Source organism: Balaenoptera musculus, chromosome 1 (genome assembly GCF_009873245.2).
Source record: "Balaenoptera musculus isolate JJ_BM4_2016_0621 chromosome 1, mBalMus1.pri.v3, whole genome shotgun sequence".
NCBI classification, from domain to species: domain Eukaryota; kingdom Metazoa; phylum Chordata; class Mammalia; order Artiodactyla; family Balaenopteridae; genus Balaenoptera; species Balaenoptera musculus.
In genome coordinates, this window is record NC_045785.1 from 30,351,169 (window position 1) to 30,374,786 (window position 23,618).

A 23,618-nucleotide genomic window follows, 5' to 3' on the forward strand; every position below is an offset into this window, starting at 1 on the left:
CACACAGAATGTTGAAGACTTAGTTTAAATAAAGAATGTAAAAGATCTCACTAATAATTTTTTATATTGATCACGTGTTAAAAGATAACATTTTGCATATATTTGGTTAAATATAAGATATAATTAAAATTAGCTTCACCTGTTTTTACTCTTTAAATGTGGTTGTTAGAAAAATGTTAAATGAGATAAGTGGCTCATATTATATTTCTATTGGACAGCACTGGTCTAGAATGCCGTTCCTCGTCTTTGTGTTAACTCTTATTTATCCTTCAGAGCTTAGCTCAAATGTCACCTCCTCTAAAAAGCTTCCCCGAGATAGGGTCTTTTATTTTTATTTAGTTTTATTTACTTTCATAGCTATGTGTATGTTTCAGTGGTTGCCTGCCTTTAACTCCTCTCATTTATAATTATACATTTATTCAAATGATTACTTGATTCATGCCTGTTCCCCCACCAACCTCTAACTTCCATGAGAGTAAGGCCCCTGTCTGGCTCCCCTCTGCAAACCAAACATTCGTCCAGAGCCTGGTGCCCGGATGGCTGCCAGTGGACACTTCAGAACACCACAAGAAGTGATTTTATCCACTGTTCTGCCTTCCCATCCAACGGTCCCCAACCATCTCAGAGAGTCTGAGCGCTCCCTCTCCCTAGAAGTGCCACTATAGCCCTTCAGTATATAGATTCTACCTCTCCCAGGTGGGAAGTCTCCCTTTACAGCTGACCAGAATCCTTCCTGCTGCAAACTGGCCGAGACCTTTATTCCATCCTTAGAGGTAATTAGAGCAGTGTTTCTCAAACTTGAATGTGCACGCCAGTCACCTGGAACCTTGTAAAAATGCAGACTGGTTCATCAGGTCTGGGATGGGACCTGAGATTCTCATTTCTAACAAGCTGCCTAGTGATAATGTTGATGCTGGTCCCCAGACCACACTCTGAGTAACAAAGATGTAGAGAATCTGGTTACTGCCCTACATATCCCCAAAGTTTTCTTCCTGCTCTGGACCTTCTGTAAATTAGACCAGGAGGGGTCTCTTGAAAGTCAGCCCTTTCCCTTCCTGCTCCCGTGTACTCTACCAACCCCATACCCTGAAAAGAAACGTGGTACCTGTGGCTACTGTTGTCATTTGGTTTTCGTTTTTAATTTGAAATAAACCTTTAAGCAGTTTTCAGAGTCAGGAAAGCCCTGATATGGATCATGGAGGTGTAACAATACTCTCCAAAGATAAAGTCACACAGCTGGAGACGCTGAACACTCCTCAAGCTTGGCTGCAGTCTGCCACACCCGGCTGGTCCTATCAGCTCCTCCAGAAGCTGCCACTCTGCAGGGTCTGGGCTTGGACGCTGGAAAATGTTCTCTCTGATGTGTCCACTGGGAGCATCACAGACCAAGTGTGTGCCACTAGGCCCCCTGCAGGGCAGAGATGACCCCTCTGCCTCCCTGCCCTGCTGACCCAATGATGTCCGAGGGACAGAAGTGTCTTCCGGTAACCTCGATTGTGTGTGTGTGTGTCTGCGTGTGCACACGTTTGCATGTATGTCAGTTACACGTTTGGACATGGGGTCTGTGTGCACGTATCTGTGTGTACGTGTATGTGTGAAGAGTGTGTGTATGCGTTGCCCCCAGTGCTCGAGTTCGGTAAAGCTCTCATCACACAGAGAAGTGCTGGACTCTTTCTGCACGGGCCCGGAGGCTGAACAGTGTCCCTAGGTGGACCCCGCGGAGGTGACCGGCCCCGCTGTCCCTTGCTGCTGCCGCTGCCGCTGGCCCTTGCGTCTCCGAGCGCCGGCACCCGCCTCCTTGTTCTCCTTCCGCCCGGGGTTCCTGTTGGCATTCTCCCGTCGGCCCTGGCCGCCCTTCCTCCTCTTCTGCCCTGTAAGAGTCAACAAAGGGCGTCCTGACACAGCAGGGAGGCCCTGGGCATGGCCAAGGGCCCGAGGAGGAATGTGGTGAGGAAGCTGGGCGTGGGGAGGTGGGGAGGAGGCCCAAGGGCAGTCGGGGTCCCCTCAAGGCCTCCTCTGAGAAGCAGCCACTGCAGAGGGCGCTGCAACATGGGTACTGAGAAGGGGTCCCATGAGCCTTTTCACCCTCCACCCCTCGATGAACCAGACGCCCTCCTCTTCCTCAGACCTTGGATCCCAATGGGCCGAGGTCATCTCCCAGATGGTCACTGCAGCTCTTGGGACAGGCAGGACGGCACCACCCCACCCCCCCGCCACTCCTCCACCCCACGCCACTGCCACATCATTGCCACTTGCAGGCTGTGTGACCTTGGCCAAATCACTGCACCTCTCTGGGTCTTAACACCCCCTTCCACGCCCCCATCATCTGACCTCTGAGGGCACTTCCAGTGCCGACATCCACTGGCTCAGAAGAAATGGGGAGGGATAGGGCCATAGAAGCTTCCCGACCCATCACACAGCTGCGGGGCCCACTCTCTGCCTGGCATGGGTTTGCACAGCATGGGGTCCTGGCCTGAGCCCTCTCCTGGGCCACAGGCAGGAAGCAGAGGGGATCAGAACTCCCGTGGCTGTGCTGACCCCCGACCCCAGGGAGGTGAGGCCACAGCTCACCCTCCGGGCAGGGCGTCCTCCGCCCCGTGCACCTCCGGGTCTCCTTGGTGTCAGAGCAGACGGTGTGGTCCCCCCCAGGGGCGTTCAGCACCCTCCGTGTTCGCTCCTCCGAGCCCCTCCGGAAGCCACAGAGCTTCTTCTTCTTGGAGCACGGCCCCCACAGAGACCACTCGCTCATTTCACATTGTGCTGGCAGGAGGGGAGGGAAGGAAGAGGAGAAGGGGGTCACGTCTCCTCCCCTGGCCCCGGGTACCCCAGGGGAGCCCCTCTCATCTGCTCTCAGCCGCAGCCCCAGGCTAGAGGCGTCTTTAGTCCAGAAGGCAGAAAAGTCCTGAGGGAAAGCTCGGAGGGCGGTGGTGATGCGCTTTCGCTGCACAGGGCCCAGCCCACGCTCTCTCTGGCCAGATCCCCCCAGCCCGCCCCTCCTCCGGGGTCCTGGACCCTGGGCCACAGCGTTTGCCCACCGCGCCTTCCTGCCTTACCGGGGCTGCTGCACTCCATGGTGCCGTTGGCAGCCGCAGAGCCCTCGGGACAGGCGAGATAGCAGCGGCCCTTGTGCAGGTACAAGCTCTCCTTACACTTGGTGCAGAAGTTGTGGCTGAAGCAGGCCTCACAGTGTTCGATCTTGCATTCTGAGGAGAGGGCCAGATTGGGGGCCTCTGGCTCAGCCGCGGATGGACGCCTCCCCTGGTCCCCGTGCCCACCCAGCCACGCCCACTCACACAGGGCAGGACAGGGGCCTGGGGCTGCAATTACCACAGGGGAGTCTTGGGAGGGAGAGAAAGGAAGGCAAGGGGATGGGGGGAGAGGAGGCCAAAGCAGCCTCTCTTGAGGGCTGGCTGGGACTCCTGCCACGGTCAGCCAACCTCAACCCCAACCCAATCCCAGGCCCCGGAGCCCAAGGGGAGGCCCAAGAGAGCCGGTTTCAGAGGAGAGGAGATTAGTGGGGGCGAGAGGAGCATCCCAGCCTCTCATGGCACCCCAAGGACCACCTAATCAGAGCTGAACCGAGGGATACAATGACACCCCGAGAGTGGCTGTGTGGTCTCCTCTCCCCCTATTGCTGGACATCCACAACACCCCAGAGTCTGGCTCTCCTCCTGCCCGGGGCAGCACGAATCTGCCTGGAGTAGGGGAGAGCAATCCCAGGGCAAATTCCTCTGCCTCTACAAGGCCGGGTTCCAGGAATCACCTTGGTTGGACTCCTGGGTCCCTCCCTGAAGCCCTCCTGCCAGCTCTCCCTCCTCTGGGGAAGTGGGGGGAGAGAGGGTTGCCGGGCTAGGCTAGAAGCTGGAGGGGTCTTTCACAATCTCTCCCCTCCTGGATTGTGGGTGGAGCTGACTTCTTCCCAGTCTCCGCCCCTGAAGCCTGGGATGCCAGTTTCCCAGAAGCTGGCACAGCCAGGAACGCCCTACCCCAAATCCCTGAGGACCAAGAGGGCAGTCCCGGGGTCCTACCTCCGTTCTCACAAGCTTCCCAACGCCACCCCACCCTCCTCTGTGCCTCCTGCCCTCTGATTCCTGGGTTTGGTGGCAGGCAAAATATGAACAAAAGTAAGAATAACAGCAGCTGTTTATTGAGTGCCAGACCCTGAGGGCTTCCATATGCCTCTTACAACAACCCTAGGGGGTAAAAGCAAAGCACCCACATGTTGAAGATGAAGTTTTGAGAGGCTGCGACTTGCCCAAGGTCACACAGTGAATAAGCAGCAGAGTTGGGATTAGAACCCAAGTCGGCTGAACTTGGATCAGTCATTTCCCCTGAGACCTCGACGTTATCAGCTATGAAAAGGGTACCATCACTTAAGTCCGTCTCCCTCCAAAGGTGGTTGTGAGGCTCAACTGACAGGAGGTCTGGAAATGCCTTCTAAACTCCAAGGCTCTGAACAGAATGGGAAGGTCACTGGCATTGCTTACAGGAGAGTGTTCGCTGCATGTCCCCCAGCTGAGAGGGAGGTGTGACAGCATGTGTCTTGGAGCATGTGGGATGGTAGCTGGTGTGAGAGAGCGGAGCAGAGTGAGAAGAGTGGGGGGAGAAGGGTGGGGAGAGAAGGCTGACCAGGGCTTGAATTTCCCTGCTGTCAGTGGAGCCAGCAGTGATTTTTTTGGTTATGTGTCTCACAGGCATCTTTCTGGCTGCAGAGCAGAGGGAGGGTGGAAGGGAGCCGGAGGAGGGTTGGGGGACAGATGAACAGGCTATTGCAATGGTCGAGGAGAGACGTGATGGGACCCTGAATAAGACCATGGCAGTGAGGATGGAAAGAAGATGAAGCAGGCACAATTTGGTTATTGGATGGATGGGGTGGGGGCATAAATGAGAGGTTGGCTCTCAGGTCTGTGGCTTGGGTGATGGGTTGGGACACTGAGAGTGACCCAATACAGGTCAGTGCAGGTTTGGAGGGAGGAGATGTGGCTATGGTATGGGTTGGAAACGTGGGTGGGATGTCTGGGGGGAGGTCTGGTCAGCAGCTGGATATTTACATCAAGAACTCCCCTCCTCAGTATCCCTCTACTCCTCTTGCAGTCCATCAACAGTTCAAAGCACCGCCCCACCCCACCCCCGCCCCATGTCCAGAACTTCCGGCGCCCTTACCCAGCCCCGCCCACACTCACTGATGCACTTGTTCATGTCAGGGTTGCGGGCATCGAAGTATCCAGGTGGGCAGGACGGCAAGCAGACGCCCACCTGGCGGATGTCGTTCCTCTCCAGCAAGATGAACAGCTTGGGTGAGCACTTAAGGCAGCCGTTGACCTCCGAACAGAGCTCACAGCCTTTGGCACAGGCCTGGCTCCCCTCGGCGCTGACTGCAAGGATGGAGCAAGGGTGAGAGGCAGCTGTGGGAGAGACCTCCATCTTTCCCAGGCTCCCACAAGGATGGGAAGTGAGTAGACAGGAGTTTCAGCCCATAGGATGAATGTGCTTCTCAGAAAGCACAGGCCAGGCTGGTAGCTCTCTGCAAGGCTGCTTTATAAACATCCCCAGTATCTGCCTTCAAGGGAACTAGCACAGCAAGAGCTGCCATCCACCCTAAGTGCCTCTTTAGGTCCAGGTACAACGCAAACTCACCCTCCAGGCTTGCTCCGTCATCCCCAGAGGAGGCACTGAAGCTGCACCCATCCTGGAATGTACACATTCCCTCATCCCCACCCCCACCCCAGAGGAAGGAAAGCTCAGCCTCAGGTATGGATGGAGGGCTTTCGTCCTTGAGAAAATTTTAAGGACAAGAGGCATAACGAGAAAGAGGCCACCTGCCCAGAGACAGGAAGACAGCTGGAATAACCTGCGTCCACAACAGTGGTCTCAAGCAGAGGTGAGTCTGCTCCCCAGAGGACATTTGGCAAAGTCTAGAGACGTTTCGATTATCACACTGGGGAGGGCTTGCTAGTGGCATCTGGGGGACGGAGGCCAGGGAGGCCGCTAAACATCCTACGATGCGGGGGGCATCTCCTACAAAAACAATGTGGCCCAAGATGTCAAAGGTGCTGAGGTTGGAACCATCCTTTGAGCCAGCGTGGTCCCCAGCCCCAGAGTCGAGTCTCAGGCCTTTGATCTTGTTTCCTCATTCACTTGTTCAGCCAACACTCACCCGGCCCCTCCCGGGTACCATGTGCAGTGTGAGTGCTGGGGACGTGGAGGGAAAGAGGCCTGGCCACACTGAACTAACCTCTCAGGGGTGCAGACAGACCCGCAACCAGGAACATGCCGGCAGCCACAGGGCCAAGCGATAGAGGACCCAGAAATAAGGGAGGCAGGAGTCACAGAGGAGGTGCCACTTGGGCCAGCTCTTGAAGAATAAGTAGCGATTTGTCCATTGGGAAGTGGAGACAAGGGCCCTCCAGGGGCAAGACCACAGAGGTGCAGAATGACCTCAAGGGAATTGCGGATAATTTGGGGTACAAGTGAAAGATAAGGTGTCCTATCAGGAGGGACCCTTTATATCATGCCAATGGACTTGAATTCCATCCTGTCGGGCAGCATTTCCCAAAGAGTATTCCTTGGAACGTGATTCCCCTAAATGTTCATAGAAGGATGTGGAGAAAAGGCCATTGCACCAGGTGAGACTGAGAACCACCGGGTCCAACAAGTCTAAACAGGATTCTTTACTTTTTGCAGCCTTTATTATGCTCCTGTGAATTAGAGTGACTCTCTAAAATGGGGAAAGAGTGAACTGCACTTCTGAGACATTTTGGCCACAGAGCCCTTGTTTCGCAGAGTTTTGGGGCCATCTTTCTCAGAGCTGATTAGACAACAGGAAGTCATTGGCAAGTTTCAAGCAGGAGCAAGACCCGGTCTGATTTACATGTTGGAAAGCTTCCTCTGCAGCCTGGGGAGAGACCAGAGACTGGAGGACCTTTTGGGAGGAAGCTGACCTGATCATCCAGGTGAGAAAGATGAGAAAGTCTTAAACCAAGTTCTGTCCAGTGGAGATGAAGAGAAAACGATATGAGAGCTGCTTAGGGAATACAATCGGTATGGTCATGGTGACCAATCGGAGCGGGGGGAGGCTGCGGTGCTTCCCGGGGTTCCGGCATAGGGGATGGGTGGGGCCAGTCACTAAAAGGGGAACCAAGCAGCAAGGAGCTGTAGATACAGGCTGGATGCAGAGAGCCAGGGGACTCAGAACAGAGAGGGCAGGGGATCGTGCTGCAACGGAGGACCCAGAGCTCAGGCTTCAGCTGGCTGGACCTGAGCCGACTGCCCAGCCTATGACGCTGGGTGAAACACTGCATCTTGTGGGCCTCCCTTCCCACCACCAAAATAGGGAGATCAGGATGCCCATTCTGCAGGGTTGCAGGGAGGAGCACCTGCTCCAGGAATGATCTCTGATTTCAGAACAGGGCAACGAGTAAGAGAAAGGTGAACAGAAGAGAAGAGGGGAATAACAAACACAACAATAAAACAACAACAACAAAATCATAATCATAATCATGGCAGCTTATTCCTAAAGGTTGAACACTTATTCTGTGGCAGGCACTGCTCTCAGTGCTTTACAAGTATTAACTCATTTGATCCTCACAACCCATGAAGGGGGTACTACTACTTTTTTTTCATCCTCTTTCTCACAGATGAGGAAATGGAGAGGTCGAATTACTTAAACAAGTCTTCACAGCCAATATGTGTTCCAGGCAGAGGGGACAAAGTTTATGAAAGCCAGGGGGTAGGACAATACAAGGTGACATGCAGACTGAAATCATGGCCAGACTGATTTTTTTAAATAGAGAATTTATTTATATAGAGTCAATGTTACCATTTAGTTAATCAATGAATTTAAAACGTAATATCATTCTTGTTGGCTGGGTCATTGTAAGAGAAAAAAAAGCCTCCAAATGTGGTGTCGAAGTTATGAGGGAGTCCCCTTGGGATGAGTTTTCCACTTCGGGCCATTATTCAGCTGTATTACAAATTAATAAGTCACTGTAGACTTTAGGTACCACGTTTACTTCAAAGATATTAAGTTGTCTATACTCAAGGTTTTTATTTAATTCATTATTGAAATGAATGCTCCCTCTAGGTTTTTGCCTTGGCTTCAAAAACCAAAGTCGTCCAGGTGTCCCAGTTGTGGGCCTCTATCACTATGCTCCCGTGACTCATTTATTCCTTCTTTATCACTTTTGTTAAGGACAGATTTGCAAAGGGCCTTCTCAGAATCCTGCTGCCCACTCCCGACTCAACCAACAAAAAAATCTCTGTGTGCATCTCCCTTCAGAGCTCTCAGTGACATGCAAGAGAAAGTGCGGCCAACGGGGGCTCTGAAATTAGTTCAGCATGGCTGGTGTGTGGAGTGAGTGGAGAGGGAAGCAGGGGTCAGAAGAGGAACAGCCTCGCACCCTTATAAAGGAGTATGGACATTATCCTAAAGGCCATGAGGCATCCCCGGGGGCTTTAAAACAGGAGACATGGCCAGGATTCCATTCTAGAAAGATCACTCTGTGGTGTGGAGACCAGATTGTAGGCATGGCAAACCTGGAGGGAGGAGGACTCCCAGGTTCAAAGAGATGGAGCTGAACCAAGAGGATGGAAAGGTGTAGACACGGGGGAGATATTCAGGCGGTAGAATCAATGAGACTAGGTGATGAACTGGACGTGGGGTGAGAGCCCGGGGAAGGCACACGTCAAGGATGATGCCTAGGCATTGGGCTTGGGTGGTGGGGTAGCCGTTGGTCCTTCACCAAGAGAGGGCCCACAGGAAGAAGAGCAGATTTGGGTGGAGGCAATGATGAGTTGTGTTGAGTTTGTGGTTCTCATGAGACATCCAGGGGGAGGTGTCTACTAGGCAGCTGAACCTGTGGGTCTGGAACTCAAGAGAAACATTTTGCCTGGAGATCGAGACACGGAGTCCTTAATATAAAACAGTCATCAAGGGCCTAGAGGTCCATGAGATGACTAGGAGAGAGGGTACAGACAGTGAGAAGAGGCATTAGCCATGGAAGAGAAGGATGGAAAAAGAAGGGCCAACTAAGAGACTGAGAAGGAGCACCCAGACAGGCAGGGACACTCTAAAGCATGTTGCGTCACGGAAGCCAAGAGAAGAGGACGCTCAAGGGAGGAGGGGGGAGTCCAGCGCCAAACGCTTCTGAGATGTCACGTGAGGAATCAGCCACAAACAGGCTAGTGGCATCCCTGGTGGGGGTGGAGAGTGGAGGGCAGTGGCTGAAGGGTAAAGGAAGGTGAGGAAAGAGAACCATCTCATTCAAGAGACCGGCTATGGAGAAGGGAGAGAACTCAGGGATCCGTCCTAGGAGCCATCATTGGGGGTTAAATCCGTGGGAGAGGAAAGCGTCCCGGGGGAAGGAGCTGTGCAGCTGGAGAAGAGGACCAAGAGCTGAGGCCTGGGAAGTACTCGCATCCAACCCACAAGTAGAGGAAGGTGCCCGGAAAGAAGCTGAGAAGGAATAGTTGGAGAGATGGAAGGACATTGACGGTGGGGGTGGGGGGGGATGGAAACCGAGTGGACAAGGGCGAGATCTGCGGGGACCGGGCTGGGAGGAGACCATGACTGGGGAGCCCTGGGCAAATCTACAACACGTGCACTAAGAGGTGATTGGGTGACCTCAAGAAAGGCAGTTTGGTGGAGTGGTGGGAAGCCAGCCAAACCACAGGGGGCTGAAGAGTGAGTGGAGGGGATAGAGGTGGTGGTGGGGTAAAGTGAGGAGAGGGACAGAGGGGGTCAGAGAACACAGACAGAAAGGAGAGACCAGCTGGGGGTGGGGAATGTGATCACAAGACAGAGGCAGGGTGAAGTGATGGAGTGAAGACCCAAGGATACGGGAGGGTCAAGATACAGAGCTCAGGTGGTAAGACAGGCCTTGAGGCTTGAGGCTTGGGTCAGGGACAAGGGACTAGGGAGCTGAGCTCCATGAGGTTTGGGGGCTCAGGAAGGGAGAGCGGTGCTCAGCAAGGAGGAGAGGGGCTTGGTAATGGGCAGGGGCAGTCCAATGAGGAAAGAGACACTTATCAAGGGGAATGGGAACCAAAGGGTGTTCTCGGCTTAGTGAGGCAAATAGATGGGCAGCGAGGGGATGGAAAGCCAGAGTGGAGGGGGCTCTGTGTGTGCCGGGGTGGGGGGGTGTCCAAGGAAGATGCTGGGTATGGGCAGAGGTTACATAATGATTCAAAGGGAGAAACCGAGGCTCATTCATTCCAGCGACGTTCACCGCACACCTAACACGTGTCAGAACTGCTAGGAACTGGGGATGTGGAGATGTAGCAACAAACACCCACCTAGGGCTGGCTGCACATTGTGAGGACTGGAGGAGCGATGGAGGGCGTGCCCTTACGCAGCAGGCTAGGTGAAGAGGGAGTGCAGACAGGAGAAACAGCCTGTGCAAAGGCTCTGAGGCACCGACCATCCGAGGGCATCCACAGAATGGGAAATAGGGCTTTAGTCTATTGACAGGGAAAGGGACCTCAGAAGGGCGTGGTCAGATTCACAATCTGAAATGCTGCCTCGGGCTTCTGTGCTGCTGCCGGGAGGGGTGCGTGCAAGGGAGGCAGCCTGGCAGGGCTGGAGTCTGGCTGAGGATGGATGGGCTCAGTGATGGGGAGGGCGCTCAGGGAGCTGATGGAGCCTCCTTCCAAGCTCCTCACAAAACCCCCTCATGCAGTTCTGCCCTTCCCACCCCCACCCTACTGCCCCCACTCCCAGGCACTCAGTGGAGCCCACTGCATGAGCCAGGAAGGCAAGGCTGTGCCCTCCTCCCTTCCCTGGTGCTTCTCGCCCCCTTCATCCCCATGCAAACCCCTTTCGGGCTGATGTTTCTACAGTCAGGCGTTGCCCCAGGGTGGCTCAGCCCCCATCCCCCTGAAGAATGGCTTCTGGCCACAGTGCCCCCTTTCCAGGGACTTCATTTCTCCCAGGTCCCCAACTTTCTCATCTCGAGATCTTTCCAAAACCCCAATTCTGATGGTGTCACACCTCTGCCCAAAACCCATCAATAGCTCCCTATTGGCTGCAGAATTAATACCCAGCTCTTCCACCTGGCCTAAAAAGCTTCCATGGGCTGATCCCATCCACCTCATCTCTTCACACTACCTCTAAGCAATATGGAATTACTTTCGTTCCTCTGAACACATCACACTACTTCACACCTCTGTGCCTTTGCTCAAGTTGGTCCTTCTGCCTGGAACACCCTTTGCCTCCTCTTGAGCTTAACTCTTTCAAGCCTCAGAACTAAGGTCACCTCCTCCAGGAAGTCTCCATTGATCTCACCTCCATGTAAAATCTGGATGGAGTATTTCTCTGTGTTCCCTGCCCCCAGTACATGAATCCACAAGACATCACCTTGTGTTGTTATTATCTGCTAATATGTCTTTTCCTCCCACTAGAAAGAGCTTTGGAGGGTGGAGCCTGTCTTGTTTCTGAATGGGAGCCCAGTAAGGGGTGAAGCTCCACACAGGCATAGGGCTCCCCCAGAATGTAGGGCTGAGGATGTGGTGAGTGAGGCAGAGGCTCAGGGAGGGGGTTATATGGATGGAGCTCACTGGGGGGCTTGATAAAGTGTGGGGAGCGGGACAGGATAGGAATGAGGAGTTACGGGGGGTTGGGTGAGGGTCAATGCCAAGGGAGGGGAACTCTCCATGACCCAGAGGAGGGCTGACCTTTGTTTGGGGGTGGTATCTAGTCTTGGAGGAATTAGACTCGGTGAGAGAGCCCTGAGTTAAGTGGGTGGGGACAAGGGCGGGGCAGGGGGGTGACAGGAACTGGGACCTCGCTGAGCGGGTTGAGGCCACATGCTCTCCCAGGAGATGTGTCCATTCCTGGTGCCCTGGTGCCCTGGGCACATCTCCCGGGAAGATCCGGCATCCTTTAACTCAGCTGTGAGCTTAGTTTAGACCTACACTTTTTCCTCACTGGGCCCAAATAGCCTTCAACCGGCCTGTTTGCCTCCCATCTCGAACCACCTCCCCTCACCCCGGTCCTGCAGCTGGACCACACTGCTCCCCTGATTCAGACCTCTCCGTGGGTCCTCATTACCCACAGCTCAAGTCAGGTCAAGCGCAAACTCCTCAGCCTGGCGGGTACCAAGCGCTCCACCCTCCGACCTCTGCCCACTTGTGCGGCATCGCTCCCAGGATGCTCCTTCAGCTCCAGGCAGCTCTCGTTGCTCTACCCTAATGCGTGTTCGGCTTTTTGTTTTAACAGCACAACCCTTCTTTTCAGTAGAAAAGAGCATCCACGTATAACACAGAATGAGCAGAGGTGCTCCAGTGAAAACCTCAGGGCTCCCTGGAACTGCACCCAGAAACCACTCCTCCAGCTACCCCTAGCCGCACCCCATCTCCTGCACAGTCTGTGCCTCATCCCAACGCCTCACCTTTGGACAGGCTGGTCCCCTGCCTGGAGTGCCCTCCGCCTCCCCCACCCCTCCCCCACTCCCTTGCCTGCACGTCACCTGCGCATCTTTAAAATCACATCTCAGGAGTCACTCCCTCTGGGCCCTCGCAGCCCTCCTGGTTCCTTTCCACATCCTCTGCACTAGGTTAAATTGTCTCTTCCCCCTTCACCCGCGGGCTCCTCACCATCCGTCTCTGCCACCCGGGGCCGGGCTCTGGGGGTTCGCAATGGGTGTATGGGGAATGGCCCGAGGAGTGAATGGGGCTTCAGCCAGGGAAGAGGGACTCTACAGACGGTTAGTGGCGGAGGGGAGGAAGGCTCCAGGTGGAGGACGGGGCAGTGAGAAGGGGCAAAGGGGGGTCCAGAGAAAGACAAGTATGATGTGATATCCTTGACATGTGCAATCTACAAATATGGTACAAATGGACATACTGACAAAACAGAAAGAGAGCCACAGCTGTAGAGAACAAACTTATGGTTACCAAGGGGGAAGGGGAGGGGAGGGATAAACTGGGAGATTGGGATTGACATATATACACTAGTATATATAAAATAGATAACTAACAGGGACCTGCTGTAGAGCACAGGGAACTCTACTCAGTGTTCTGTCGTGACCTGTATGGGAGGAGAATCTGGAAGAGAGTGGATTTATGTATACGTGTGGCTGGTTCACTTTGCTGTGAGGCGGAAGCTAACACAGCATTGGGGATCAACTATATTCCAATAAAAATTAATTTAAAAAAGGGGGAGTCCAGCTTCTGGAAGAGTCAGGGTCCAGTGAAGGAATGCAGGCTTCACGGGGGGCAGGACTGAGTGAAGGGGCCCAGGAATCAGATGGGAGAAGGCTCCCAGTAAGGGGAGGGGCACTCAGTGAGAGGCATGGTGAGGGAAAGAGAGCTCCGTGATGGGCAGGAAATCCAGGTGGGAAGGCGGTCAGCAGAGGGCAAGGGTCAGTGAGGGTGAGTGAAGAGAGGGTTCGGGGAGGGGAGGTGTCCTCAGTGAGTGGGACAGGAGGAGGACGCCCTGTCAGGGTTTAGGACTCACAGCTAAACTTCTCCCCTCTGTGCAGGGACACCATCTCTCAGACCTGAGATCACGCAATTCTGGGCTCAAAACTGGTGTGTGGTTCTGGATCAGAGCTATACTGGGTGTCTTCTGGTGGCCCCACTGGCATGCAGTCACGGGATGGCAGAGTCGACAGACCTGAGGCTCATATACACAGCAAGCCTGCCTCTGCCCCCCAGGCTGCCCACTGCCCTTGCACGTGGTGGGGGCCAGAGCAGCCACACGTGCTGTCTCCATCCTTTCTTCCCTCCTCCACTCCCATGGAAACCCTGGGGCAAAATGGTGCACAGGTTGTTTATATAATAATGACACGCATCTAAAAGAGCGGATATATGTATATGTATAACTGATTCACTTTGCTGTACACCTGAAACTAACACAACATTGTAAATCAACTATACTCCAATAAAAATTAAAAAAAAAAAACGACATGCTTCCTGACCATACAGAGCTTGATATTTCACAAAGGTTTCACAATATGTGTACCTATTATCTCATGTAACCCTCACTGTATTCCTATACAATCACACTTGAAGCTTTATGGCTACGATTTCACAAGTATTGCCTGGCAATGTCTACCCCCGTATCCCCCCGAGCCTCTGTCCATTTTGGACCCTCGTTGCATCTTGAGTCTTTCCCACACCTCTCCCCAACCTCGTCGCATCCTTGATGGTGATCAAGGATGTCTGTCAGTCACACCGTTTGGTAATAAACACTGGGCTACATGCTGCCGAGGCTGTGAGATGTGGCTCTGTCAAAAGTGGACACATCAAAATCGCTGCATTTGATTGGCTGTTGCTGGCAGTGGCCCATTCTGATGGCCAGGCCAGTACTTTTCTCTTTTTTTAGTGCAAAAGATGAACCCAGGTCTTCTGACCCCCTGGTGTAGGTGAGTGTGTGGCTCACCAGCGGAAGCGTGACCACTAGTGCACATCACATGAGGATGAGTGGCCTCTCCCATTCTTTCTCGCCTCTCGGAAATAGAGGAGACTGATTATAAACCACTAAACCGCATCTGGCCTGTGGAGTCCAAAATACCGGCCATGACAGATGAGAAGGGAGGAAAATCAAGGCCTCACTGCTGATTAAACCTAACCGTCTCTAATTGTTTGTTAAGCCAGGGATTTTCAGCTTCACCAGTTCTCTGAGCTTCTCTCTCTGGGCTGGGTGCTGGCCTTGGCCACTCCCGTGGAGACCCAACAAAACTCCATTGCCTTTCAACCTTTCCGGGCGGACCTCGGTCGGAAGGCCTCAGAAGTGAAGCAAGAGATGGTCGGACTAGACTTCAGAGGAGCTGTCTGCCTGGGGGCGTGACATCTCTTCCGGGGGATGCTGAGAGACAGATAGGCTTGGGTCGGGCCTCCACCCCACTCCCCGGCACTGTCCCTCACACGCAGTGGCCACTCCCACGACACGATGGCAGGTACTGAACCCCCATCCCTGGAGGCATCGAGTGGAGAATGGGGGACCTGCTCTCAGGACTGCCTAGGATGGGATCCTGGGAAGGACGGCGAGGATGGTGGGGACAGGTAAACTCCTTCAGGCTCTGTTTTCAAGAAGACTGGGCTCACAGGAACCAGGAGACCTGGGTTCCAATACTGACTGTGTATACTTTGGAATGTCATCTCTTCCCCTTTCTTAGCTTCAGTTTTCCCATCTGTACAATGACAGGATTTAGTATTTTAGGCTGTGAAGACCCTTTCCTCCAATGACATCTTACGTGGAATCTTCCCAAAAGCAGGGAAGAGGGAAGCTGCTCTGGTTTGAAGGTGGGGGGGGCCAGCCTCCTGCCCACGGCCTCCCCTTCACCCCCCAGTGCAGATCTCTGAATCCCACTGGGCAGGGATAAAAACCACAGCAGTGGACTGTCCCACGACCTTCCCTGCTCCATTGTTTCTGGCCCGTGATCTGGGCAGGGATGTCTGTTGCCCACTACGAGGCTGTGTGGGGTTCCTGGCCCCAAGGGGTTAAGGGCTGCACTTCAGACACCACTAAAAGAAAGGAGCCCTGAACTCCTGTCCATAAAGGGGGGACACTGAGCAGCCCAGGGTCACCGGGCCGGGAAGCACTTCTATGGATACCACACAAAGCTGGTGTTATATCAAAGGGCAGAATCCACAAACTGGACCCTCACAAGAGAGGGGTTAATCTAGAAAGCAGAGTCAACAAAGGGGAAAACAGACAAAGTGAGTAATCTACAGAGCGGGTAATCTCAATAAATTAATCCACAAACTGGATAATCCACAAACAGGATAATCTACTGAGTAATGTAATAGACAAAGTAGAAATCTGCAATGGTCATCATAGGATGAAACGACCAAAGGCCCTAGTCCCCAGACAGCACCCTCACCACCACCACTCCCAAAGCCCACGGTGGTCCAGCCGCATCCATTACTCACTCCGCCTCTGCCTCTTCCCCTTGATCCCCCGGCTGCCGGCAGCGAGATGCATCCAGCTCAGAACCAGGGCCGCCACACACAGCCCCAGCCGCATAGTCACCGCCAGCTCCAGGCCCCTGGTAGGAGGGGTGGTCTCTGGGGGGGTGGATGGCACAGGGCTCTTGCTAACGCCTCCGGGGCTGGGTCAGCAGCAGGAGGCCCAGGCCTGGGCTGTATCCCAAATCCACCATAATCTCAGCTGGGGACAGAGAGGGTGTGGGGAGCCCACTTCTCCATCAGCCCATAAGGAGGTCCAGAGAGCTTTCCTCAAAGGCACCTTGGGGTGTCACATGGGAGAACTCTTTGTCCTTCAGCAGGGACACCTCCAAAAACCAACCTGTTGGGGGAGGAGAGAGAAGGGTTAATTCTGGGGAACCATGGGGCCCCCCAACCTATGCCACCTACCCTCCCATGTGGTCCCCTACCCAGGAGACTGTGAGAACTCAGAACGTTTGGACATTACAAGTTACCCACCCGGCACCCCCGCAGAAGAAATCTGCTCCTTTTCCTATCTTGTAAGAGTCCCTAACGTGGGATGGGAGTTGGCTACCCAAGTAGTTGGAATATGGTGGACACTCAAATCAAACTTGTGGCTCACTAGAAACCAGCTGCCTGGTTTCCATCCTGCCCAACGTTAGGAAGTCCTTCTTTAGGTCTACCCTACAGACTTCATGCTGCAGTAACATAATGTCTCTCAAAGAGCAGCTCTCTCTGTCCTTCTGTGAGTGACCCCTCAGCCTTCTCTCCCCAGTGCTGAGTCACCAATGCGCCTTTCACCTGCCTGGAGCTAGAGCAGTGGCCCCCGACAAGCTGGCAGACCCTGCGTGGCCCTCTGGGCTTGGCGGGAGAAAAGGAAGTAAGGCTTCCCCTGGCCACAGAAACTCTGACACAGCAGGCCCTGCGGGCCTGGCCTTTGTGAGAGGATAAAAGAGGCAGCGACGCCCGCCCTGGCCAGAGACACAGAGAATGGGGATAATCCCCCTGCCCAGCGAGAGCCAGGTCTGTGGACCCGCTGGCCCGGGTGATGGGGGCAGGGGGAGCTGGTCCCTCCCCAGTGAAATGTGTCTGGGAAGTTGGAGCCCAACCTGGGAGTCAGGGGACAAAAACCCACTTCCCACTCACAGTCTCGCACACTTTCACAACAGATGCCTGCACGTCCATTGGCCCACACACTTGCTGCACACACACCCACACCCACACAGGGACGGGAGGAAACAGAGAGTCTTAGAGAAGCTTTGTAGGTGCCAGAGAAGCAACACCCTCCCACCGGCTGCTTAGGATGCCTTTGGACAAGTCACTTAGCCTCTCTGAACCTCAGTTTCCTCATCTGTGAAATGGGGATAAATATTTCACGGGTTTGCTCTGAGAGCTGGCTGAGTTTTGGCTTAACTAATGAGAAAGTTGAAATGCTAGAGCCGAGGTGTCCCTCCCAACCCCGTCCCAATCCTTTCCCCCTTCGCCTCCAGCGAGGCCCCAGGAGAGCCCACCTGCATGGGAGATAAATCATTATCCCACAAGGGAGTTCAGCACTCCCTCCTTGGCCTCTCCCACCGGCTTTGAAGGCCAGACACACTCAAGTGGTTAAGCTGCTTGTGAGAAGTGTTTACATGAGACTGATGGATCCCACCTGGTGCTGTGGCCAGAGCCTGCGGAGATGCCCCCAGCCACCCCCAAGCGCCCCGTCAGCTGCCAGCCCCTACCTGCCCTTCCAGTACTCCCTGCGTGAACCGCCAGAGCCTTCCCGCCTTCTCCAGCCCCCACCACACACTTCCATCACCCACAGATTGCAGACGTCCGGCTGAGCTTATCAAACCGGGGTCTTCAGCTCCAAGTACACAATCCCAGACGCTGGCCGTAGAGTATGATGGTTTAAGGGCATAAACTTCAGAGTCAGACTGCCTGGCTTTGAATGTTGCCTCTGCTACTTATTAGTTGTTACCTTAGGCTAGTTGCTTAGCTGGTCTGAGCCTCAGTTTCTTTATCTACAAGAGGGTGGTTGTTGTTTCTATAGCTTAAATGAGTTAATACATGAAACTGCTTAGAACGGTGCCTGGCACATAAGGACTCAATAAATGCTGTATTTTCTATGACCAAGACTGCATTTTGTGTCTACATTCTGATGGTCATCTAAAAAGCAATAGAAACAGTTTTCATACCATCTGGATACTAATCTTAACACTGAGCACTGTTACGCCATTTCCATATTTGCATTTATCTTTATGGTTGATTGCCTTGGCCCCAGTGATCACTCAAAGTGATAGGGTTAAACTTTAATGGTGGCCTTTCTCAAACTGAGGTCTGAGGACCCCTGGCAGATACATTCTCAGGGTGCCGTGAGTCCTTAAACTTGACAAACACTGGAGGAAGACCACATCGGACAAAACTGGTGTTAAATCCTGAGTCAGTGAGGCTTTGGTCTCACTGTGTGATCAGTACCCCTGGGTCCTTGGGGCAGAACAGGTCTGTGCATCTCTGCACTCCCTGTGCCTGCCCAGCACGGTGCCTGGCACTTCAGAGTTAGTGCTCAGCAAATGTTAGCACCCTTCCTCTCCCTCCCTCTACTTCCCCCTCAGTCCTCCTGGGTCTTAGCTTTCAGGCTGGCCCTTGCCAGGCTCACCCAACCCTTGCCAGGGAGGATCTTCCAACCCACTCCCACCAGTATCCCCATCAAACCATGATCTCAGCAGGGAAATGGGGAGGAGGCTGCAGATCTGAATGTCACTGGAGTAAGTGGCACTGGCCTTCCTCGCCCATCACTGGATAGGAAGAGTTTCAATACAGAATCAACCCTGGAAAGGAGCTAAGAGTTCATTCTATCAGGGATACAGCAACAAATAGGAGGGACACTGGGTGTGGAGGGGGTGAACTGGAGGGCAAATGTCCCATCCAAAGGGAGCATCTGCTATTCCATTCCAGTTGATTGTTGATAGGCAGAAATACTGGCTCCACATTGCTAGATTTTCTGATTTTTTAAAAGAGAAGTGGAAAACTCTGAATTTTATGTGATATCTGATTTTAAAGGCAGGACAGGTCTCAGACTAGGAACGCTGCAGTACCAAGCCCCAGAAGGTCACAGGTCCCTGAATCCACGTCCCTCCAGAGAGGAGGTCCCTCCCCCCTCCCCCCCCCCGCCCCCATCCCCACACGCACATATGCAGTGGGTACACACACAGAGACAACCTTGGACCAAGGCTGAGAGAGGGGATAGGAGCTAATGACTCTCTTTTAAGTAGCCTGTCTCATTTCTCTCGGTTCCTCTGCCTGATCTCCTCTGCCCCTTGGGCTACATGGCACAGGCAGGTCCTATTTGGAGGCCCATCACTCTGCACCGGCAGAGCCGGCAATGGGAACTGCTGGCAGTGATCAAGGTCTCAGGCATCCATGGGGGTGAGGAAGGGCATTTTGTCTCTGCCAGGGTCGGGGTGAGGGATTCACATTCATGACGTGCCTGCACCACCTGCCATGTGCCAGGTCCTCACTGACTCCTCACCACAAGGCTAAGAGGAAAGTAGAATTATTCCCACTTTATGGGCACGGACAGGTTAAGGGTCTTGGGGTTACAAACCTAGTCAGCGAAAGGTTTGCTGCTCAGGACTGGGGATCTGGAGGGCAGAGCAAGGCGCAGGGAGCGGAGGTGTGTAGGGCACAACCCAGCTTGGGGAAGGGGTGGAAAGCAGAGGCAGAGTCTGTGGCCCAGGAGAGAGGCCGCACGTGCTAGGTGGTCCGAGGAGGGGAGGACAGACTGGGGAGGGGAGCACGGCTAGGGGTGGTGCTGAGGGCGGGGACTCAGTCCCCCCAGAAGTCTGGAATAACTTTCACCTTCTTCCCTGCAACACTATTTGGATAAATTGGTACCCGGTCCGGGGCCGGATACAGACCCAAAAATGTAAACCATCCAGATAATTTCTCATTAGCCCTCCCCAGGACCAGCTACGGGTGGAGAGGGCTGCAGGCGGGGGCAGAAGAATTGCTGGGCTGGGGGCGGGACCTAGTACGTGCCGGCCCGACCTGTCGGGATTAGTGTGTCTGCCAGAGCCAAGCCAGGTGCTGGGGCCGACCGCCCCCCCCCCGCCCCCCAACGCCAAGGGCAGCGGGGAAAGGCTCCTTCACGCCCCTCCATCGCGACTCCAAGCGCTCAGAGTCTTCCTCCCTATTATCGGGAGAGGCCCAACAGGTGCAGGGGGAGGGGAGGTGGACCTGAAGTCCCCCTGACTGCCCCCCAAAATCCAAGAGAACTGTCCAGGTCCAAGAGGTGGGTTTCACAAGAAAACCCTTACCCCAAGCTCGCGCACCCGGAATCCGACCCGGCCCTCCTGGGAGCCGTGGGTTAACAGACAGCCCCCATCTTTCCCCAGCCAAGCAAGACCGTCTGTCCCTCAGCCCCCCGAACCCGCGGGACAGTGAGCCGCGCCACCTCGCAGCGCACCGGGGGGGCGCGGCACACACCGCCTGCCACGTCGGACCCGGGCCCGGGCTGCGGCACTGGGGGTGGTAGCTAGAGGCCGTGGGACTCGGGGGAATCCGAGACGAAGACACCAGGAATCAAGAGCTTCTGGCTCGGGGGTGCTGGACAATCGGTCTGGTGGATTTGGGGAGTTCAGAACTTCGAGTGAGCACGATCACCGGGGGCTGCCGGGTTGAGGGCAACCCGAGGCGGCACCGCGAGGAGGCTGCCCACTGGCTTGAGGGATGCCGGGGGTGGGGACGGCAGGACTCGCAGGAGGGGCTCCAGAAGGTGCCTTCCCCCGCCCTCGCCGACCCGAGAGCAGTCATAAGTCCCCTTCCTCGGGCGGTCTCCCCGCCCCCCCACCCCCGCACTCAGCTCGGTCAAGCCCAGATGAGAGGGCCCACGGCGCCCCAGGTCCCAGTGGAAGGGGGCGCTAGGGAGGAGGACGGGGCAGCTCCGTGGGGACTCACCTCCGCGCTGCCAGCCGCGGCGGGGGCAGGCCCGGGAGGGGCGAGGGCGCGGCCGGCTCACCCGCCCGCCGCGGAACTGTCCTGGGCGCCCAGCGAGCCCGCGCTCCGCCCGCCGGTTTCCAAGTTGCTCAATCTGCGGGCGGCTCACTCCCTCCGGGGCCAGCGCCCCCGCCCGTCGCATCGGTCCTCCGGGGCGGCCCGGTCCGGCCCTCCTCTCCACAGTGCCCCACTCGGGCGATCCGCCCCCGGCTCTCTGCCCGCGCCGGGGCTCTCCGTTGCGCCTCGGCTCCGCCGCCGGAGCTCCCAGCCGGGAGAGGGGCTAGTCCTCCTAGCGCACGAGGGAGGGAATCCCCCCCTTTGCAGTCCCACCCCCGAGCCGGCCCCCCTTCCCGGGATCCGCAGCAAAAAACGGACTGGAGCGCCAGGCCCGGGAGTTCGTAGCCCCCCTCCCGCGCGCACTTGCCCCCAGCTGGGGCGCTGCGCTTGGAGCGCAGGGCCGGCAACCGCACACTTGGTCTGGACCCTGGCGCAGACCCTCTGTCCTTGCCTCCTCCTCCCCTTCTCCCACTCCGCTTCCTGGGGATTCCACGCAGCCGGAGCACCGGCTGCAGCTCCAGGCATCTTGGGGTCAGAACAGGGCCGGGGAGCCTCTCGAAACCTCAGTTTCCCCATCAGGAACCTGGAAAGTGACAAGGAACAGGCTCAACGGGGCCTGTGGTCCCGGCCACGCCCTCCTCTTCTCAGAATCAACTCTTCATAGCATCTTCCCAGTTCAGAGGAAATGTGAGGCTATAACGTCCTGGGAACCCAGGTGAGGACCCTCCACTGGGACCTGGTGCAGGAGAGCGAGGTAGATTTTGAAATAAGACCGGGATTCAAATCCCTGCTCCATTACTTACCAGCTGTGTGGCCATGCCTAAGTTACTTAACCTCTCTGAGCTTCAGAGTTCTCATCTGTTTTGAGGGGCAGTGAAATGAAGGATGCAAATGCCCGGTAAACGGTAGGGACCCTATGCATGTTTGTGGACTGGGTCTTGAAGGGCTGCAGACACCTGCAGTGACCCAGATGCTGTTGAAGTCAAGCCTGAAGAAGGGAGGGAGGAAAACACTTCTTAGGGTGGCAAACAGCTGTTCTCCAGCGTCATTTCAGATTGGGTAAAGGGAAATGGGCTAAAACTATAGTTAGCAGGAGTTAAGTTAGAGCAGAAAAGCTATACTGATGGGGGGGGAGGGGAGAGGGGAGAGGGTAGGAGTAATCAAGACAGGCTGTGGAATCTCCTTCTCAGGAGAGGAGGGGGAAGCCCTAACTATGGAGACAAGGGAACAGGGTCTTTTACAGTGACAGGGGCATGGATGGAATGACCTCTGGTGTGTCCTGATGGCCAGGGAGCAGAGCTGGTGGATGGCCAGAGAAAGTGGAGCAGTTGGGTCCCAAATACCAGGATTTGGGCTCATTTGGCCAGATCCGTGCCAAGTTTGCAGGGGGCAAACAGCCATTTCTGAGTTGGTCCTGGGCCCCCTCCACCCCTGCTCTCCAGCCCCTCCCCTCTCCCCTCTGCCCTGAGCCTTTCCTCCATCTCACCGGCCCTTGGCTCTGCTCTGTGCCTAATCAAACAGCCCCAAATGCCGAAAACTCGATGTTTATTTTATTTTATTTTTTTACACACTTGCATAACTCCCTGACAAGCCACGCCAGGCGTTGGGCTTTTTGTTTGGTTTTATTTTGTTGCATTTAGGGGAAAAAAAAAAGAGAGAGAGAGAATGAATAACACAAACCACCCAGCCCCAGAAGCTGTCCCAGGCCAGGCAGTGGGTCGGGTTTCCTGCCTGAGGAAAAGTCTGCGGGAGTTGGGGGGCCTCGCTACTAGGCTCAGGAATGAGTGAGAAAGGGAAGAAAGCCACCTGGGTCAGAGAAGGTAATGAATTAGAACCATGTGACAAAAATGGATGAATAATAAAGAGCATTTCTTGTGCACCTAATATATGCCAAGCACTGTGCTTTCCATCTAAATTCCGTTACCTAATTTTGCAACCATTTTACTTTCTTTTTTCTTTTTCTCACAAATGTGAATTCCAAGCCTCAGAGACATCAGGTAATTTGCTCAGAGATACACAGCCTGTAAGTGGCCAGCCCGGTTCCCATTATGCTAAATAACTTGTAACTTCCCTGAAAGAGTCATGGTCCCCTGAGTTTGCATATGCTGGTCATTCTGCCTAGAAATGCCTTTTTCTCTGGCCCTTCTCTTACCATCATTCAAAATGTTTATGTGAAGTTTCACCCAGCCACCTTGCACATCAGCCTCCGGACCTCGTGTAGACCTATTCATCACTCATCACTGGCCTGTGGTCATCTCTCCCACTGCAGTGTGAGCCCCTTAAGGGCAAAGGCTGTGTCTGATTCAGCCTTATGATCCCAGCACCATAGACATACTTAACTGATGTTTGGTAAACTGAATCCCTAGACAGCCAGGATTGCATCTTTTGTAGCTCCTGCAAGCTTATTCAGATGATGCCCCAGGTCACTGTTACTATTCACCCAGGCCAAGATCATCATTCTCATTAGAAGACCAAAGGTCAGTGGACTCAGGCCAGGGCAGTAGCTCCTAGAGATTAGTGAAATTCTTTATACTTCATGCCGTCCTCTATCAGGCAAGAACTATTGTACTACCTGCAGTGTCAGTATCAATATACTTTTAGCTACAAGTAATAGAAGACCAGCTCAAAATGGCTTAGACAGCAGGGTGGTGTATTATCTCATGTATCAGGAAGAGCTGAGGTAGGAATGATCCAGC

General features: G+C 54.6%; 1 protein-coding gene across 1 annotated transcript; it reads right to left on the reverse strand.

Moving 5' to 3' along the window:
* Positions 1-1,117: 1,117 nt before the first annotated feature.
* On the reverse strand, positions 1,118-21,970 carry RSPO1 (R-spondin 1). The gene is made up of 6 exons (XM_036872491.1): positions 21,726-21,970; positions 15,871-16,246; positions 5,184-5,375; positions 3,054-3,203; positions 2,572-2,760; positions 1,118-1,871 (listed from the first exon to the last, which is right to left on the reverse strand). Exons 2-6 carry the CDS (start codon positions 15,962-15,964, stop codon positions 1,705-1,707), a joined length of 792 nt encoding a protein of 263 aa, XP_036728386.1. The 5' UTR covers positions 15,965-16,246; positions 21,726-21,970; the 3' UTR covers positions 1,118-1,704.
* Between the last annotated feature and the right edge of the window lie 1,648 nt (positions 21,971-23,618).

Coding starts and splice junctions, on each gene's coding strand:
- RSPO1 (XM_036872491.1), bottom strand. CDS start 15,964: ATGCGGCTGGGGCTGTGTGTGGCGGCCCTGGTTCTGAGCTGGATGCAT. Junction 5,376..15,870: donor GGGGAAGAGGCAGAGGCGGA/GTGAGTAATGGA, acceptor CCATCCTTGCAG/TCAGCGCCGAGGGGAGCCAG. Junction 2,761..3,053: donor CATGGAGTGCAGCAGCCCCG/GTAAGGCAGGAA, acceptor CCCTCCTGCCAG/CACAATGTGAAATGAGCGAG.